This window comes from Eutrigla gurnardus (assembly GCF_963514095.1).
Source record: "Eutrigla gurnardus genome assembly, chromosome: 18".
Lineage (NCBI taxonomy): Eukaryota > Metazoa > Chordata > Actinopteri > Perciformes > Triglidae > Eutrigla > Eutrigla gurnardus.
Genome location: NC_139929.1, coordinates 5,260,385 through 5,279,552, shown reverse-complemented (window position 1 = coordinate 5,279,552; position 19,168 = coordinate 5,260,385). Strand labels below are relative to the sequence as shown.

Here is a 19,168-nt window from a genome sequence, read left to right as displayed (position 1 = left end):
TCAGCACGGAGCGGTTTTTCCTCCGATGTAAACTGTCTCCTAACCAGACGGGGCAATAATTACAGAGGGAAGAAGGCGCCGGAGTTGTTGCTGTCGGGGGCAGTTGTGCGACCCAGTATGCAGTGAATCTGTAGCGCTTTTTTTTTTTGCATTTGCAATATGAAGAATGGAAGAAGACGATGTTACTATCAGAGAGCAGAATTTCCACAGCCAAGTTCGAGAGTACATTGTAAGTAACGTACAGCGGCTAGTCGAGGCTAGCAGGCTAACAACGTCCTCTACTTCACAGCGACGTCAACGGCTGCTAACGTTAGCTTCACCTGTCAGTTTGACACGGAAGGATTGACCGGAGGTTTATATTTTCTGATGCACCCAAAACACGTCTTATGTTACGTCCACGTATCTGGTTTACATAAATACATGATTAAACGTTTGAACGCGCTAATTAAAGTTAGCTTAGGTTAGCTACCATTAACTAGCGTTAGTTGATTACATGTTATAACTTAGCTAATGTATGTATTAGTGTTGCGCCAGACTTGTTTTTAATATGACTGTGCTTCACTAGGAAGATATTTACCTGGGACAAGGACAACATGTCCTGGTCCTTACTCCATTTTTTATTTTTAATGCCTTATTGATGATCTATTTTACAAAATAATAATAGTAATATTCATGGTATAATAGTTTCATACGTGTAAGGAAAGATGATATGTTGATGTTTTGATACAATACCATCAGAACCTCATGCAGGTTCAAGGATAACCCTGAAGAGGTTACCTCTTGTTATGATGATTTAGCTTGATACTTTTTAGTCAAATGAGATGAGACAGTTTGTAGTTTCATATAAAATGCAAGATAATTATTCCTTTTTTTTCCTGAAAAATCTTTCCCCACTGAACTTTACTGTTGGCGTCTTCGAAGCCCCTGTGCACTGGCCACCTGCAAATGCATGCAACCATAGATAACTACTAAACTATTGTTGTGCCTTAAAAATGCTATTGCTGATGATCTTACTTTCCTGTGACCCACACTTTTTTTAAGAGTGTCTCGATGTCTAGCTTTAATTTCAGGGGGAAAAAGGAGAAACTTCGTCTGCAGTAGGTATTCTGATTATTGCAGACAGACACTTTCAAACTATAGAAACTACCAAACGTTTCACTGGCAGACAAGCCCAACATCTTAGCATTAGCTTGCACATTTTGTCCTTAGCATCTCTCTACATATCCCATTTCAACAACTCCAGATGCCTTTTGCTTAATGCTGTAATGGCTCTGTATCATTTAACAGAGTTTATGTCTATAGTGAGTCAGCTCATGGATTGATTTCTGCCGGCTCAAAATGATATTTATTGTCGTGCATGCTTATTTTGCAGCCAAGGTTACTCTGGGTTAAGTTTCAAGTTGGTAAACATGACGCCAGGCACAGGATGGTACGCTCATATTAGACTTGAAGTGTGGGAAACAGGATCCTGGGGAAATATTGAAGAATGCACAGAAAACGATGTTACTGTGAGAAATCCAGTAAACAGATGTTGACATGTGACTCCTAGAGAAAGATTGAAGAATGCACAGAAAACCATGTTACTGTGAGAACTTGAGTTAACGCGTGTGAAGTGTGACTCGTTGACTCGTGGATTTGTCCGTAACAACGTTTTCCACTACGATCCCTAACCCAGGATGTAACACATATAACACAGATGTATTGTGTTGTAAAGTTGTTACTGTCCTTGACCTCCCTGAACACCTACTTATCTATTATTACCATTAGGAGATACCATGAAGTGTACTTCCAACAGGCCATCCTACACCATGTTACTCCATGTCCACAGCCACTTCCATGCTAAAGCACACACCGTTCATAAAATCAGCTAATGACATGCATGTTGACACATCAGATTACTGCTGAATTAGTCTAATAATTACTTTTACTACAATGCATTAAAGCATACTGATCACTTCCACATCTTAAAATGTGTTATTACTATCTCACACCTCCAGCTTGAGTTCATGTATCATAAAGGTGTGAAATACTGATCCTAATTTGGTTGGGGAAGGTTACAAACTTCTGCAAGAAGTTACTGCATGCTTCATTTCCCTCGTTGACTCTGCATTTGTTTAGGGAAAACAGAACGACTACTTCGCCAGCGGCAGTGGTGTTAACCGGGCGGTCTGCTTGTTACTGTTGCTTGTCGTTATCTATTCTCAAACTGTTGTATTGAGTCTGTTCCAGTTTATCAGTTCTGTGCACCTGGTTATGTTTTATCCTGGGGTTTTTCCCTTATGGACATGGTTCTACTTGAGCCACTGTCACCACAACATGTATAGCTTGTGTGTGTATATTTTCTATTTCGAAGGGAACAAAAAGAAAAACAGTTTTTCCTACAGAAGTCATACAACAGCAAACACCTCCCAGATCGTCTGAGGATGTTTGGCATTTCTTTTTCTGTCCGTTTTGTCTGAAATGCGCACAGTCTGCCTGCTGTGTGTCTGGCTGAGTCATCTCATAACCCCGGCTCGGCGTGATGAGTTTTTCCAATGTTGACAGGGTGCAAAGTGCTGAAGTGGTAGCTTCTAACATTAGTTACGTCTCGGTCACTGTCACAGTAGAAGGGGGGAATGTGGAATGCGATCCTTCTGTAAGACCATCCGGCTTGTTTTGAGGCTGTTCTTACCTAATAAATTCCATGCATTTGTAATTTCTGGACCACTTTGCACGTAGTGTTGGCCAAATTATTATCGTGTATGTTGGAAAACAATGATACAATACTCACTGTTGTTCTTTATTATAAAGTAAATGTTGAGCTGTTTATTAGTAGTTTTTAATTTGTGTAATAATAAGGTGGGCATTATTTAATTTTACACCAAATGTATAGTATGTATTCTGAACCGTCGGTTGCTGCCCTACACGTTACACACACGTTAGTAGAAAATACATTACACGTCACAGACTTCCATTCATATCAGCCAGTCGTTCATGGGAAAATACTGGTGCATTGATATTCTCACATAATCCACGACTGTAATCAGATTATTATCACATCATGCCTGGTTTGTACATGTAGAGCTGTATTGTATAACTCACTGTGGGTGCTTCTGAAATCTTGCAACCTTTAGTATATAGTTTCATATCCTGTATTATATTATTAGGATTTTAAAAAAATGTTCAGTGAAGCATAACAACAGCATGTCTGTATTACATACACTAGCATTAAGTAGAGTTTGAAATCTGTCGGGTGTGCTGTCGATAACTGCTTGCTAATGATTGTGAGTGCTGATTCATCTACAGCCCCAGTAAATCCTTGACTAAGATTCTTATGTTGTCATTTCAGATTTGCTTCCTCCTGTTTGCGGTCCTCTACATCGTGTCCTACTTCATCATAACCAGATACAAGAGGAAGAGTGGTAAGTGTGTAAATTTTGAATTCTCACTCCGTAGGAACGGAAATCGAGTTGATAGTTTTCAAGGATCTGACTGTAGCGCTTGCATGACAGAAATGCGTCAATAGTCAACCGTCTCGTCATCTCGTATTTGCTCACAGACAGAGCCCTTCATTGTGTTTTGACTGAAAGGAAGTCCATGCCAAGAAGGCTTAAGGTGTATGCATGAGACACCACACCCATGCCCGTAGAGTAATCTACCAGTCAGCTCTATAACAGTGGGAACTGTATCCGCCCCACATTGCTTTAAGGGTTGTGGCAAAGCGAATACAAGTCGTAACAATTGGGACAGGACAGGTTAGTGACGTGTTTTGATATCCAAACAATGAAGATGGATCTTTAACAGAAGTGTATGCTTTGTTCTCCTGTAACACCTGACACGTTTGAGCTACAGCAGGCAGAAACGCCTGGAGAAAGGAGAAAACAGCGATGAAAACAAGAAGGCCCAGGCAGGCATTAGAACCTGTATCCTATTTTCCCAGGACAAATTTAGTATGTTCAGGTCACCTGGGCTTCCCTCATTTTGAAAATAGACCACTTTGCACCAGAAATCCCTTCTGGAGTTTGTACAGTAGAAATCTAGGCTGCTCCTCTCCTGACACCGGTGGTTCGGTAGCCTCGGCTTTTCACCTACAGTACAAAAGAACTGTGAAGTATAAAGTGACTTTGCTTGCACTACTTTACTATCTACTGGCTTTTCATATCTTCATGATAATGAGATCATGCTCATTATTTCTTACATACGTTTTTCCTGTGATGTTTGTTTTGAAATTATAATAAGAGATGGTCAGATGTCTACTCTTTATAGAGATAGTCAACATTAAAGGTCCCTTAAGAGATGCCCGTCTCAAACACTTTTTTGTACTAATAACACAATGTATGTTGGTATCAGCTGATATGGATGGGAAGATATTTAACTCTGCCTCTACAGATACGTCTGTGTGTCCCAAATAAAAAATATATGTAGCTAATGCTGTGTTCTTCCAGGTACTGTTTAAAGAAAGATGTGATGTATAATTTATACAGCTCAAAAGGTCACACTCTAATGACCTTGTGACTGGTTTGGCTTCCTTTATAGATGACCACGAGGATGAAGATGCTGTTGTCAATAGAATATCGTGAGTAAAGCTGAGTTCATTCTTCTTTTAAGAACAACGTATTTTAGGCAACTAGCTTTCGAGAATAACTAGATAGTTATTTAGCAAATAAGGAATTAGTAATCTAAGTCATTCAATTAAAATACATTGAAATATTTTGAATGTAGTGTTACTAATTGGAGCTGATTAATAGATCAACAGAAAATTAATCTGCAGCAGTTTTTTTATAAAAGATTAAGCATTTAAATCATGCTTTCTAGCAACAATTGTGATGATTTCCTGCTTTTCTGTGTTTTATATCGCAGTGAGGTGAATGTCTTTGGGGTTTGAGTGAACATCACTGGCTTTAGGAAGTTATGACGGCCAGTTTTCATTTTCACACATAGACCAAACAATGTGTTGATTAATCTAGAAATGATCAGCAATTAATCAATAATGAAAATAACCATTAGTTGCAGCCCTATTACTGACCAACACTAACTCTGAATGTCTACAGGATCATGTCATTAGCTGGAACTGTTGGTGGTATCACATATCGGTTTAGAGTTGCAACACACTCAGAGGTGTCCGTTGTAGCCGCACACATCCTGCATGTTTAGGTCCAGCTCACCAAAATGGTACCTAAGGGTCGAGCTAAATAATGGAAAGCATTTCAGTTAATGAGGTCTTTTAGTGATATGGTAAAGGGGGGACTTTGTGCTGCCCGACGGAGGACCCCTGAGCAGATGGTCATTCCCCTGGGTCCAATACAGAGACCTACAGCTTCTGAATCTCTAGAAATGGATTGATGCAGAAACATAGTCCACGTCTTTTGTCCTAGGACTAGGACAGTGCTGGATTAAACTGTGAAATGGGCTAGAAAGATGATTGAAAGTATAGATTGACAATGAGCCCACTGGTAGTTATATCCATTGCTACTTAGTGGCCACTGTCACTAAATAAGTTAATTAAATGTGCTTTTGCTCGTTGATTTTTGTCACATTATAAACCGAGTGACTCTTTTATCATATAACCTGTAAAATCGAATCTAGAAATCCGTTATTAACTTGTGGTGATTCTGCATGTGTTAGTTTTTTATCTGTCCTAACACGTGCGTGTTTCTGTCTGTCTGTTGGTGTGTTTGATTTCATTTGCAGATTATACTTGTGCACCTTCACCCTGGCAGTGTCGGGTGGTGCCGTCTTCCTACTCCCTTTCTCAATCATCAGTAACGAGATCCTCCTCTCCTTCCCCAAAAACTATTACATTCAGTGGCTCAATGGCTCCCTCATCCACGGTCAGTAGAGCTCACATCACGTGTCTTTGTGTTTCATTAAACTAACTAGTTCTCCTGCTCATTTGTCGTTAGATTAACAAAAATAATGATCTTCTAACATATTCAGAATAACGTAAATCATAATTAACTATTTACAGATATGAATCAATGGATGTGTTTATTAACATTTGCTGTGCAAATCGCAGTGTAGTCACATAAATGTTTGAGAGTCATCTAAATGAGACAGCTATGTTCAGTGATGATACAACATGGTGGTGTCCAAAACTCTTCAGTTCACCTTATTTATTTAAAAAACAACAACATATCATAATCAATCCATGTTTGATAAGGTTTCACAAAATGTGTCTTAAGTTGTCGTCATTCATTCAAAGGTATGTTCCTTATACAGTATATATACGTATATATATATTTATCTTTAGTTTCAGTTTGTGCTACAACACTAAAGACATATTAGAGTGGAGTTACCTGAGAAAAGAAGAATTGAGGCATTGTTGCAATTTCAAGCTTCATTTTGACTTAAAACAAAAACTGGATTAAAAGAATATATTGACTGTGGCTATTAATAGACTGTGATATGAATAGTATGCTGTTTTGATTTTAACACTAGACTGACTGCAAGCTCTGATTACGGTAAAAGGTGGACGTACCAAATAATGAGGAATTTTTGCTTTCTAAAAATGCCAATACAATTCCTGATTATTATTTATTATTTGAAGTTTGTGTTAATCTTAAATGTGTATAAATGGGTAACCACAAGCAGCAGCTGTTGATAGATGTAGTAAGCATCCACCTTGATTTAAGTCGTTTCTGTTTCATGTGCCACATCTGATCACATGTCAGTGTTAACCACTATTTCTGTCAGTGAGGCTGTTGGGAGCTGCAACAGCCACCAGGGGGCATTAGAGTCCACAACTTAGACGTGACACAAAGACACTTGCCAAATAAAAACCTGTGTTGGCACTTTGCCTCACAACTACTACATAATAATATTCAATTTGTGGAAACAAATAATCAGTCAAACATTTAAAATAGGATTGACTACTGATTTATAATATATCATACTTGCTAAACTCTATGTCATATGTTTGGTTTCTGAAGGTCTGTGGAACCTGGTGTCACTGTTCTCCAACCTTTGCCTCTTCGTCCTGATGCCCTTTGCCTATTTCTTTTTGGAATCTGAGGGATTTGCGGGATCTAAAAAGGTAAATTGCCTCAATTGTTTGTTTTTTAATTAATATGCATCTTTGTCTTTTGTGTGTCCCGCAAGGTTACCGACTATAATCAAAAAAAAAACATTAGAAATGGGAAATGAGTTTGACACTTTGCAGCTCTTTCAAAGTCTGGAACAAAAATCCTGTGAAATAAATCAGACGTTTTTGTGAGGTTTTGTGATTTTATATGCTTTGCTAGCCATGCAAGGGGCTCTCTCTTAAACAGTCAAAGCCACAGCAGCAGCAGCAGCAGGTGCCTTGTCCTTGTCCTCTCCCTGACTCACGCCACTGTAACAGCCGCCACAGAAAGTTCATTAACCATGAAAGTCTGAATCTGGACTTCACCCAGCGCCACATCCTGACAAACCCTTCCAATAAGGCCATAGGCTGCAAACGCTTCAACACTGCTGCATCGGCCCCGGTGATTTAAAGCCTGATTCCTTGTCACCCCCTCCCCAGCCCCCTAAAATAAAACTTCAAAAGGACAGGCTAATAATCGAGTTGTAAGGCTCAGCGAACTTCCTCATTTAATTGATTACCCCCCCAAAAAAAAGAGGCTGGGGGCTCGTGTTCCAAAAGTCCATAAAGTCGCAGCAACATGACAGCACAATAGAGCCTCGCAAAATGGAGGGGGAAAGATTTACTTTTAATACACCTCTATCCTGTGTCACAGTTTGAAACCCCTCTGGTTTATGTCCCTCCTGGCAAAAGCACATAAAAATTAGTCTGTACTGTAGTGTATAGCCAGTTCTTTTCTCCCTCCACCCACTAATTTGTTTTTTCGGTTGGATTTCTTCAGTAGAGGGCAGGCCCCGATGTGTAGGAAGCAGGATGAGGGCCTCTTTCACGTTTTTGTTCTTTTTTCATTTCACCAAGACTGTTTCTTGCTACTGATGTTCCATAAATTTGCTTAGAGGAAGCACTGTTCAATGTTGAGCTGCACTTCCAGGTATATATTGTGTGTGAGTGTGTGTGCTGTGGAAGGAGGTGACACTCCTGTTTTACCGTAAAAGCTGCCTGCAGAGTCAATCATGCAGCCGACAGGAAAAAGGGAATGTAAAACACAGATCCGAGTTTTTATAATGTGATATTATCCCTTTCCCCAATAACAGCATTAGACCACATTGTCATAAGGTTTTATGTGCCGTTTTAACCTCCTGGGCTAATGTTATGGCACTGCGAGGTTCTTTTGACTGCGGAAATGAAGTGAATGATGAATTTCACTACTAACGTTGTAAGTCAGCCTTTTCATGTGGCTGTGTTTATTTTTGACGATGTACTAAAAGACGCCACCAGAATAAAGATGGAAATGTGGATGGTTTTTTTTTTGTTAACTGTTCAGCTCTTTAGAGGCTCTGTCACCTGAGAGATTAATAGTTTAACAAATTGTCCAAATTGTGGATGAATCAGAGCAACTTAGGGTTTTGATGTCAGATGTTATGATCCTGCTGTAAAATGTCTCCCGCTTTACTGCCGTGTTCTCAAATCTTTGCCGAAGAGCTGCATCACCGAGGCCACTAAAGGTTCAGGGGTTCCTTTGGTTCCGATGATGATTTTAGAAAGGTTAATAGCATGGTTTATTTGTGCAATTGCATGTTGCATATAAAGGAGTATTCCAAGTGGAGTGCTCTGTATTGTTTGGGAGCGATTTTGAGGCTTTAAAGCATTTCTGTCACTAATAGTTGTTGCTGCACCGCCAGTAGATGGCATTATAATGATGAGAGCCATCACTGTCGTCCTTATTGAGACAACCAGCTTGTTCTGACAAAGACTGGGAAGACATCAGCACCAGCCTTTGTTCAGACTTCTATTTATATCAAGGAACGTAAGTTGGCTTAATAACTATACATGGCGAGTACGATATCTTGAAGCTATATTTACTCAAAAACAATTAGATCAAGGTATAAAAAACAGATGACAATGACAACTTCCTGGTCTATTTGTAGTGTAGTGTTATTTTTTAGCACTAATGCTCAGATAATAATAAAAACATGTATTCAACTAACATTTTTTGTAACAAATATGCACAATTACCAGTTGGATTTAATATTTTAGGCTTTTTTTTTGCATCTAAATTGTGGAAAGTATGCTCTGCAGTGCATAGTCTTTTGGTCTTACCCACAGTATTGAAATGTGTTTGATCCTGAAACGAGTTGGAACGAGTCTGACCTCCTGACTGACCCAGCAAAGGGCCAACAGGTTTCATCTGGTAGTTAAAGAAACTCCTCATCAATCTCATCCTAAGCCCTAACCCGCCAATGATGAGAAGTGTGTTTATTGTGGAGGGGAGGGGAGGGGAGGGGGAGAGAAAACGTCTCGCCGAGCAAACCCGCGTGGTGTTACTAAGATACTCCTCTTTGTTGGAGCTCCACAATGGGGGCCTGGATATTTATTTCAAATCTCCTGCACATGCAGACATTTTTCCCAGGCCTTCTTTCGGGGCAGGGCCGGTCCGAGAATATAAAGTGGTGTTTACATACCTTCCTTTAAGGTCACAATGTCTCCCTAAAGCTGGCTGTTACAATGTTCGTTTCCATGGCAACATATTAGTTCGAGCTGGGAATTTCAAAAAGAACAAGCGAGTTGCTCAGGATTTTTTTCCCCCCCCTTTCCTCTCGTGACTCAGTTTTTCTAACCTAAGTGATCAGTTCTGAAACCCAACTGATTTTTGTTCCAGACTTTTAGCGGCTGATTTTAAAGCAAGATCATCCAAGTAGACTGAATTACTACAACTTATTCACATACATTTAAGAAGGGCAGAGTATTATGGTGTTATGGTGCATTTGGTCCTAAACTTTTGCTTCCAGAAAAAGGATACAGTCATTTATTCTTTGAAGACTTATCAGTCTGACACCTTTCGGTAATCAGAACAAGCTGTCGTCACTGTAGGATGTCAAATAAAACTTGGCCAACATCAGAAAGTACTGAGGCTGCTTCCTTCATTTAAATCCGCCTGTTTTCTGACTCATTGGTGAATCGGCCATGAAACCAGCGGGGAAATGGTTCACATCTAAAAAAAAGAAGAAGAAAAAAAAACACATTACTGAACTTTGACAACAATGTTGTTTTTCTGTTTCTGTTTTTTTGATTTGTTTGTTTTTTCCAAATCCCACTGCTCAGTTCGGACAATACGACGTGATGCCGATCACTTTCCATGCTCTCGTGTCGTCATTAAGAAGTCTTATTAAGCGTCTTTAGAAGTTCATTGTGCAGCTTTACAGGGGAGTGTCCCTCTCCTCTGCTTTCTGTCTTTGACACGGTCATTGCGCTGTGGCCGACTGGTTGAAGGATACACTAATAAGGTCCCTGGGCATCTGGCATGTCTTTAGCAAAGAGGGCAGTCGTTTTGCTGGGGGGCAAAAAAAAAAAAAAAAAGACCCTGCCCCCTCCCTCACTTATTATACTCTTGGCCCTTGTTCCACACGCCCCCTCATAGTGAGCAGAAGGATGGTCTGCGGGATGATCTCTGCCACCGCCTGCTGACCTGCTAAGGATTGATGGCGGCAACTCGGAAGCTCCTGCACCACCTAACCCTCGTCCTTTGTCTGTTCCCCCCCTCCTCCACCCCCAACACAACCCTGCACCTTCCCAAGTATCATCTCTCACTCTCTCTTCCACTTGTCCACCATTCCACTGTGACATTCAGCTTCCAGAGGTGAACTCTCTGCTAGATTCGTCGGTCGAAGCACTACATCAAAAGGCAGATTGTGCTTTCGTTTTTTTCGTTTCGGCGGCACAAGCTCGGCGAAACAGCTCATGAAGTGTTTCCAGGCCCTCTGCGGCTTTGTCTAATTGGGTAGATTTGGAGGTTAATTTACTTGGCTGGTCATGTGCGTCTGCCCGTTATGTGCACACGTGAATCCGTGCATGTTTTGTTTGGTGCTGCATATGAGGCGGTTACTTTTTTCTCTCCGGCCGCTACACGCATTTCTTGGAAGTCTCTCCAGTCTTGTTTGAGCATAGCTGCAGTTAAGCAGCCCCTCACTCGATGTCGGTGTGAGGATCAGGGGATGCTGAATATTTCAGAGCTGCTATATTTAGAGGTAGTTACACATTTAGAATGGCAAGAATAGAAACTTTCAGCGGGCGCTCTGGATGCCAAGGCACAGGTCTTTTTTCTTTTTTTCCTCCCTCCTTTCCCTCACCAATTGACAGTTTTATCTTTGATTAATGATGATAGCATAGTTGCATTTTCCTATTTTTATACCATAGTTTTTCAGAGCACACATTTGCCCTTGCTTTGCCATTTGATGAGGAACAAAAGGACTTAATCTTCCCCTCTCAAGAATAGGATAGACGTAACTTTCAGTGTGCAGCGTCATGCATGTGCACGGATCAATGAAACCAATCCGGGCTCACAGTTCAGTGTCCTCTTTCCTCTACGTAGTCAAATCACGTCCGTCACAGTGGATTGTTCTACCAGCGAGGCAGGAGCCAGGGATGATAGTAAGGGAGGTGACAAGCATTGCCTTTGCCCTAAATGATCTGAATGGGTAATGATTTGAGTCTTATAAATGATTGAGAGACCTATCTAAAGGGAATACACCTCCAGCATGGCATGGGCAGCTTGTTAAGGTGGACTGGTGCGCTTGAGCGGACGCGCGTCCTGCCTACGGCATCTGCTCGTCCTGATGCATCCTTAAGAGAGCGCGTGTGGGACGTGGCTGAAGTCCCTGAAAGCATTCCTCTCTCACCTCTCTTACCTCCGGGGAATGAGATGCGCTCAGACGTCGACTCCTCTCCTCCACCAGTCTCCCTCTGTTGTTCTCCCCCTATATCTCTCTCCATGTCTGTCTTTCTTTCTCCCTCTTGTGTTTTCCTCTCTGCCCAGTTGAGCCGAGCTGTGAGATGCTCGATAGCAGCATCCATCTAGTGAACTCAAGGGTGTGCTTATGTGTGCAAAAGAGCAGGAGAATTTAACTTCTATGTCCGATTTGTGGCTATAATTCTTAATGTATTGATCTGTGTTGAGTGGTGAATTTATTGTTGGTGTATAGCATAACAAAACATGCATATATAGGTCCCTTAAGATGTTATTATGGAGATGTATCTATTAATGATATACATTTCTTCATAATACGTTGCGACTGTTTTCTTTTTGGTGCTGACTAAAGATTCTATAAGACCACGTACCCCCTCTAACATTACCTGTCGAGTGGCTGCAGTGTCCACCTCGGCCACACTGGGGCACTCCAGACCCTGCCCACTTCCCTCCCTGTTGTGCTAGAAAATTCTATACTCACTCACAGGCTTTTTCCAGAATACCACGTAAGAGGAGGCGCAAGGCGAGTGATTGCTCGGTAATAGCTAAAGGATGCTATGGGGGGGGGATTTTCACCAATGACAGTGAATGGAGACCGAGAATAAACTTAACTCCCTACATCACTCCCACGTCTCAAGCATGAAGTGAATGGGTCAGTGATGATGAGTAGACATTTAATTTGCCAGATATGTCTGGGACACATGAATGCCCTTTGTGAGGAACGTGGTGGTAAAAGATAAGAGCTCAAGAGAGAGTTAGAAGGGACGATAATTTAGGTTGAAAAAGGAGAGAAACGGCGATTAAACAGTGACCTGAATTGTAATTGAATGCTAAAAGACAGGTGGTTTTTGGATAACAATTGTGACCTATGTTGGGGAAATTAAAAAAAAACGATGCTGTCTGATTTAATCTGCGGAATTGAAACCATTTCCATTCTATAAAGCGACTTGATTAACAGGGGGGACTTTCAAAGAGAGACCCCCTTCATGTACCTGTTGGCAAATGCTGAACAGCAGCAGCACGGCCATTATGTTAGCTGGTAACAAATTGCTCATATGTGGCCAATTTAAGCAGCGCTCCGAAAAAGCAGAGAGCCCTTGTTATCCCGGGCCTGGTAGCCTACCCCGACATGTGTATGAGAACGCCCATCTATCTCACAGTGCTAGACAGCTCGGCTCTCCAGCAGGGGGGGAAATGGAAACTGTGTGAACAGGTAGAGGAGGACTTTATTAACCACTCAGCAGTTTGTGACCCGGAAAACCCAAATTACCCCAAAACCCTCACGTCTGCGCGGCCCGGGACACGACCGCGGTGCTAAGGGAGCTCCTAATCGGCCCCAGATGGGAGGCCTGCTCTTGATCGCAGACAGTAGCTGACCCAGCCAGGCTTCATACTCCTCACGGCACCTCCCACCCCCTTACTCTTTTTTAATTTCACCTCCGCCACCACCAGCCCCCGTTAGACCCACTTTATAGACCGCAATATGTGTGTATAAAAGAGCCGTTTTACACAGGAATCTGTGGGAGCGTTTATTTCATGTTTGCGCGCGGTGAATGGAAGTGACGGTGTTTAATATGAGCGAGGCAGGATGGAGGGAGGAGGGAGATGTCTCGTAAAATGAATCTTGTTTTCTTATTATATGTGTTGTAGGCAATACCACCTCCCAGCTCAGTGCAATAAACATCAGTTTGATGAATGTGTTTTTTGATGTATGTTGATATCGGATCCTTGTTTATTGTGATTACAGATAAAATCGTATTAGCCATATCTAATTGGATTCTTTTTTTTCTTCCTCCCGTGCACTTTTTCTGTCAGGGCATTAGGGCGCGTATTCTAGAGACCTTTGTGATGCTCTTCCTGCTGGCTTTGCTCATCTTGGGCATCGTGTGGGTGGCGTCAGCGCTCATTGACAATGATGCAGCCAGTATGGAGTCGCTCTACGGTACGTCATTTGTAAGAAATAGCTCAACAATTTAGGCTTTTTTTCTCTTCTGGCAGAGTGAGAATTAATACCTCATGTCTTTGCATTAACTATGAAACTCAAGCCACAAGTTTATTATCTTAGCTTAGCATCAAGAGTGGAATTGGCAAATTATGTTTAATCCCTCCACACATCATAATGACTAAAAATGAATAAATTGCGGTCTTGTGTGCTGGGACTATTTCTTGTGTATTTCCCAAAATGTTCGTCCAGTCTTTCATTCTATATTCTGATTAAATTAATGTATTTTTCCATAGATCTTTGGGAATTTTACCTTCCATACCTTTACTCCTGTATATCTCTGATGGGAGGACTACTTTTACTAAGTAAGCAGTTTAATTTCTTCTTATCCACTCTAAATAAAATGCAATTGTTGGTTAAACAATCACACTGATCCTACTATTTTCTCATGTGTAGTGTGCACTCCTGTGGGATTGTCCACCATGTTCACCATCATGGGCCAGTTACTAGTGAAGCCAACAGTAAGTAATCAATATGTGTGGTTGTATTTGATCAATACAAATATAATACCGGCAGTTTTCTGTGAAAGACTTAAAGTGTTGAACTTGACGCTCCAACTTGAAGCTACTGTCCGTCTCCGTGGACCACTTACATGTGCGACAGAGGACTACAAATACATCACCAACTCATCCTCCCATCTGCCATCTCTCCAGTCCCACTTTGGGCCTAATTATAACCCATTTCATCTCTTCCTCCTCTGCTCCCTCCCTTCAGATCCTGGAGGACCTGGATGAGCAGATTTACTGCATCCATTTGCAGGAGGAAGCCCTTCAGAGGAGATTAAACGGTATGTCTGTGGGAGACGTGTTGGCACATTATAGGGGAGGGGAGGGGTTGACTGCCCTATTGGGTGTGATGGAGCGCGCCACACTGGAATCAATTAGCATTGAAAATTCAGCCACACACACACACAGAGGCAGACGTTCACAGACACTGACAAAAAAATCAACACACACATTGCAGCGGCCTTTCCCCGCCGCTGTCTTACGCTCATAACTTTCTGCTGAAGGGTAAAGCAGCCACATGGCAAGGACTATGTTTTATGTTCAGGAAGTTTTTAGGGATTAATTTAAGACTCTGCTGAAATGATCACCTCGTTTAGGCCGAGAATGGATGCCTTTGCAATAGCATGTCAATTACATATGTTGCAAGAATTTCCTGTGGACGTTACAGGAACGTTTTTGGTGAGACTCTGGTACAAAGGGAAAGTTTAAAGAGTTTAAGGATGGTGAAGATTATTTTTTTTAGCCTGCATTTCCTTTTCATGTCCAGCCCCCCTTGTGTTCCCAAATTCCTTGTTTGACGTTGAGTAATCTCAAAAAGCAGGAAGCATTTGGGCCAAGTTCCAAAACCTACTTTAATATTAACTCAAGCACGCAACCAAGTGTACAGATGCGAGTAAAATGAAGAGGATGAGCGTCCTTTCAAACCAGGGAGGTAAGGGAGATCGCTCCCCGATAGCGCATGTTTACGAACGCCACACCGGCCACCTCCATAGACTGCCACCAATGCGTATGGTTCCCTCGGGTTCGTTCCGCGCCGCCCCGCTTTGAACTAACTGATAGAATATTTGTAATGTGTTCCTTATCATCCCCAGCACTGTTTGATCTTTTACAAGTCTCTGTGGGGCAAAAAAAAAAAAACTGTGGTCAACATCTTTATGCGTGCACCGAGGCCAAGCCGCAAATACCGTCTGTATAAAAAAGGTGGGAATTCGAGGCGAAGAGGAATGTTGACGTGGACGTTTCCGTGCACATGCAGTACCGTTCACGCACACGCCCAAAGTTCGTGCTCACACATAGGGTGGAACTGACGGCTAAAGTGGTGTCCCTTTGATCTGCCGCGAGCGCCGAGTAGTCGGCAGTTCAGGAACAGTTCACGGGACACACTCCAGAGGCGAGCAATGTTGTCTTCTTGCTTCACCTGTGTCTGCTCTGCATCCAGCTCTTCCAACAGATTATCCCCTGACCCAGTTTGTGTTTGCAGATGTGGACTGTTGCTCCACGTCAGTTGATGAAGCGCTGTTTATTTGCGCGTCTAGGCCTTTGTTTTCCTACACACGCAATTGCCCATTTCTAATGATATTGTTGATATTGAAGTCCTGCAGATCAGAAGAAAGAAAGAATGTGTGTCTGTTTTTCTTGTCAAGGGCATGATGAACCTAATATGCATAATGCTAAGAGGCATGCTCCTAGAACGATCTGATAAACTGCTAGCAGTTTACTTACGAGAAATTATTTTCTATTTTTTTCCATTTTACTTAATGTTGCAATCTTTCTTTATTGCTTTGAAATGTATTGATAATGAAGTCGTGACTGAAAAGGAAATGCAAAGGGGCAGTTTATGTTTGAATCAATTTGTGTTAAAGTATTCAGGTTGGATATGCTAAAGTGCTTCTAATGCCTGCAAATTGTATCCCATCAAATACACATTGCGTTTGTGATTTTGCTTGTGTATTCACTTAGAAGGTATTTTAAAAGTGCAGTCTAGTAAGCGGAGTACATGGATATACTGCAGTACAGGCACTGTGACATGCACACTTGTATGCACTGCCCTCGCAAGACCCCGATCTGCTGATAGCAGAGCAACCGAGCGCCTGTCCAGATGCTATGCGGCACAATGACCTTGCTAGTGCCTCTGTTGTCTCAGCATGGTGTTTAGCATATGTGTGGATGACGTAATTTTTTGACTGTGGTGAAGGTTGGAGAGGATATGTTGAATTACTCCGGGCCTTCCTGGCTGCCAGAAGCCTCACTCAGCATCTCTGCCTCGCTGTAACTCAGTCTCATGCTTGATGCTGCCAGCAGAAGGTGAAGGATATATTTAACTCCAGTTTAGAGTGATGTCATTGGAGATACTGCAGTTAAAATTCTCACCCTTTTCCTCCGTAGCCCTGAAGTGTTGATATTGTTCTTTGTCTGAAGTTATATAGCTGTTTTGAGGGCTAATGAGAGCCTATTATTAATTTGATCAGTGATGTATCTGTTATGCATGACGTGTACGGCCATGTTTGGATATGCTCTGCACAAAGTTGATAGATTAGTTCCCTTACGACTGAGCAGATTTGGCTTCCCCAAGGCAGTGTTCGGTGCGTTTCTGGAGAAAAAGGCGCTGCTGAACTGTCCGTGACATTTCCTGTTGTGTTGTGACTGCATTCGCTCGGAGGGTTCAAACTTTCCCCTGCTTAGATCCCGGGGACAGGTATCTGCGAGGGCACAGACAAGACTGTTAACCCTCTCTCCCCGTCTATCTAAAAGTCTTTTGCCTACTCAAACCCATCCAGACAGGGCGTGTCATAATAACTGAAGGGGAAAAAAAAAAGGTTTGATCAAAGTGATTGGTCCTTCACTCCTGTAACAAAGATGAAAGTTGGTATTTTTATTGCACGCTAGTAACGGTGTAACAGTGAACTAATTGGTCTTGATCTGCCAATCACCCCAGGGGATGCAAATGGATACTCTTCCACTTTGGCTCCCAGGGGCCTCTGTTCTATTGCGTCAAGCTGGAAGGAAAACAGAGTAAAATAGATAAATTAGCCTTAAATGAGCCGGCCTTGTGGTTTTCCTGGAGAATCCCTTGCTGTCTTCTCCAGCCCACTCAACCAGTCGCGGCATGTGCTAGACAGCTCCTGACACAAGAGATTATTTTTACTTGTTTGAGATCGCATTGTTTTGTTCCGAGCACGGTTACTTGGTTTTGATAGGATTTCTTAATAAAGATAAGTCAAACGCCGAATACATTGAGAAGTTAATATCCTCTTAATCAGAACATTGTTTTCATTTTTTCTGACTTGTATTCGTTGTGTGAGAAATGCCTCAAAATATGGTTTTCCAACTGAATCAATAGTTTTTTTAATGGTCTGACATTATACTTAACATGCATCTGTTAAAACTTTAACAGTTGATTGACAAAAAATAATTGATCTTGATTCATTCTGTATTTGACAGGATCATCCTCTCACATTTACACCCGAGGAAGCTTTACTCACCAGCTCAACAAAGAACTGGACAATATTAGAAATCAGAGGAAGAAATTGGGTAAGTATTTGTACTGCGTGACAGCGGGACTGATATATTTTCTCTTAAGTCCTTGAATTGCCATGGAAATGTATGCCAAGAAGTTAGCTTTTTACATATTGCTGACAGGCAACCGCTTTCTCCCGTCTGCCTTAATTTCTTAATTTGGACTTGGACCAGAACTGCCTGATAATTTTCCATCCATTTTAGGATATTATAAATGAGGCCTGAGCCTTTTGGGGAGCAGGGTGGGGGGGGGGGGGGGGAGGAGAGCACAAAGGCACTTAGGATATTGGACAAGATGCAAACTTTATATTGTAGCAAGCCTTTTAGTGATGTCATTAATTTAGAAGGATGGTGCATATAAAGTGCACTTGGCAAACTTCTCGGGCAGGCAGGGTGGGTGCACTTTGAGAATAAGGAGGACTAACAAGGTTGGAAATAGAGAAAGAAAGTCAATATGGCAAGGACTAGAGGGCAGTCAGATACACATTGTAGGGTCCTGTGGATGTCCATAATAGAAGATGTAGTGCATGTGGTCTACAAGCTGTCAGCAGTGTCAGTGCAAACATAACTGATGAGCTGTTGAAATAAGAGGAAGATGGAAGATATGAACTTGCAATATTTCATCTGGCTTTGAAGAATGAGGCGCAGTGGTTGCCCACACACACACACACACACATTGTGACCAAAGTATAAATCACAGAATTAATTTTGTTGCATTTCTTTTTATCCGGGGTTTATTATTGTTTACACTAATTAAGGCAATGAATGTGGCTAATTAAAGAGGCAGAGCATGCTTTTTGAAGGTTATGAAGCATATATTACCTGCAGGCTGCGATGAGAAGTGAGTCACTGACGGTATGTTTTACCGAACTAGTGTACATACCCTGTAAATAACACCAGAAGGCTTGTGGTTATTCTTTAATGAACATTAATTAACCAGTGGTGAAAAGTGGTTTGTATCTCTGAATTTTGCAATTAAATGTTAAATTAGTTGGTTGTTCATATATTTCTTCGGACTAATAACCTCACATTTCTTTGGGCCCACACTCTCATCTCCCATCAGAGAGAAGAAAGAAAGCATCAGGTTGGGAGAAGAACTTGTTGTATCCCATAGTGATGCTGATCCTGCTCGCAGGAACGGTGAGTGCCGGGGCTGACCTATCATTAAGCCCAAACTGTTTACTCATGGCGTATACAGCTTGGCTGGTAGCCTCGAACCCCATCCTCTTAACACCACCACCGAGTCTGGGTGTGGAAACTCCTTTTATTTAATGGCTGTTTTAAGACGACGCTGAATAGTCACTTGCAACAACTGTGATTTCCAATAGATTACAGTGTGGGAATACTATTTATGCCGTCTG

The 19,168-nt window shown here is 41.8% G+C and overlaps 1 protein-coding gene across 1 annotated transcript in view; it reads left to right on the top strand.

Moving 5' to 3' along the window:
• The first annotated feature begins 31 nt into the window (after window positions 1-31).
• Window positions 32-19,168, top strand: part of lmbr1 (limb development membrane protein 1) — a 30,735-nt gene continuing 11,598 nt past the window's right edge. The window contains exons 1-11 of the mRNA XM_084034255.1: window positions 32-229; window positions 3,329-3,401; window positions 4,516-4,555; window positions 5,671-5,810; window positions 6,909-7,012; window positions 13,599-13,725; window positions 14,022-14,090; window positions 14,182-14,246; window positions 14,500-14,572; window positions 17,733-17,822; window positions 18,871-18,947. Of these exons, the coding sequence (XP_083890381.1) occupies window positions 167-229; window positions 3,329-3,401; window positions 4,516-4,555; window positions 5,671-5,810; window positions 6,909-7,012; window positions 13,599-13,725; window positions 14,022-14,090; window positions 14,182-14,246; window positions 14,500-14,572; window positions 17,733-17,822; window positions 18,871-18,947 (921 nt within the window). The 5' untranslated portion in view covers window positions 32-166. The remainder of the gene's footprint in view (window positions 230-3,328; window positions 3,402-4,515; window positions 4,556-5,670; window positions 5,811-6,908; window positions 7,013-13,598; window positions 13,726-14,021; window positions 14,091-14,181; window positions 14,247-14,499; window positions 14,573-17,732; window positions 17,823-18,870; window positions 18,948-19,168) is intronic.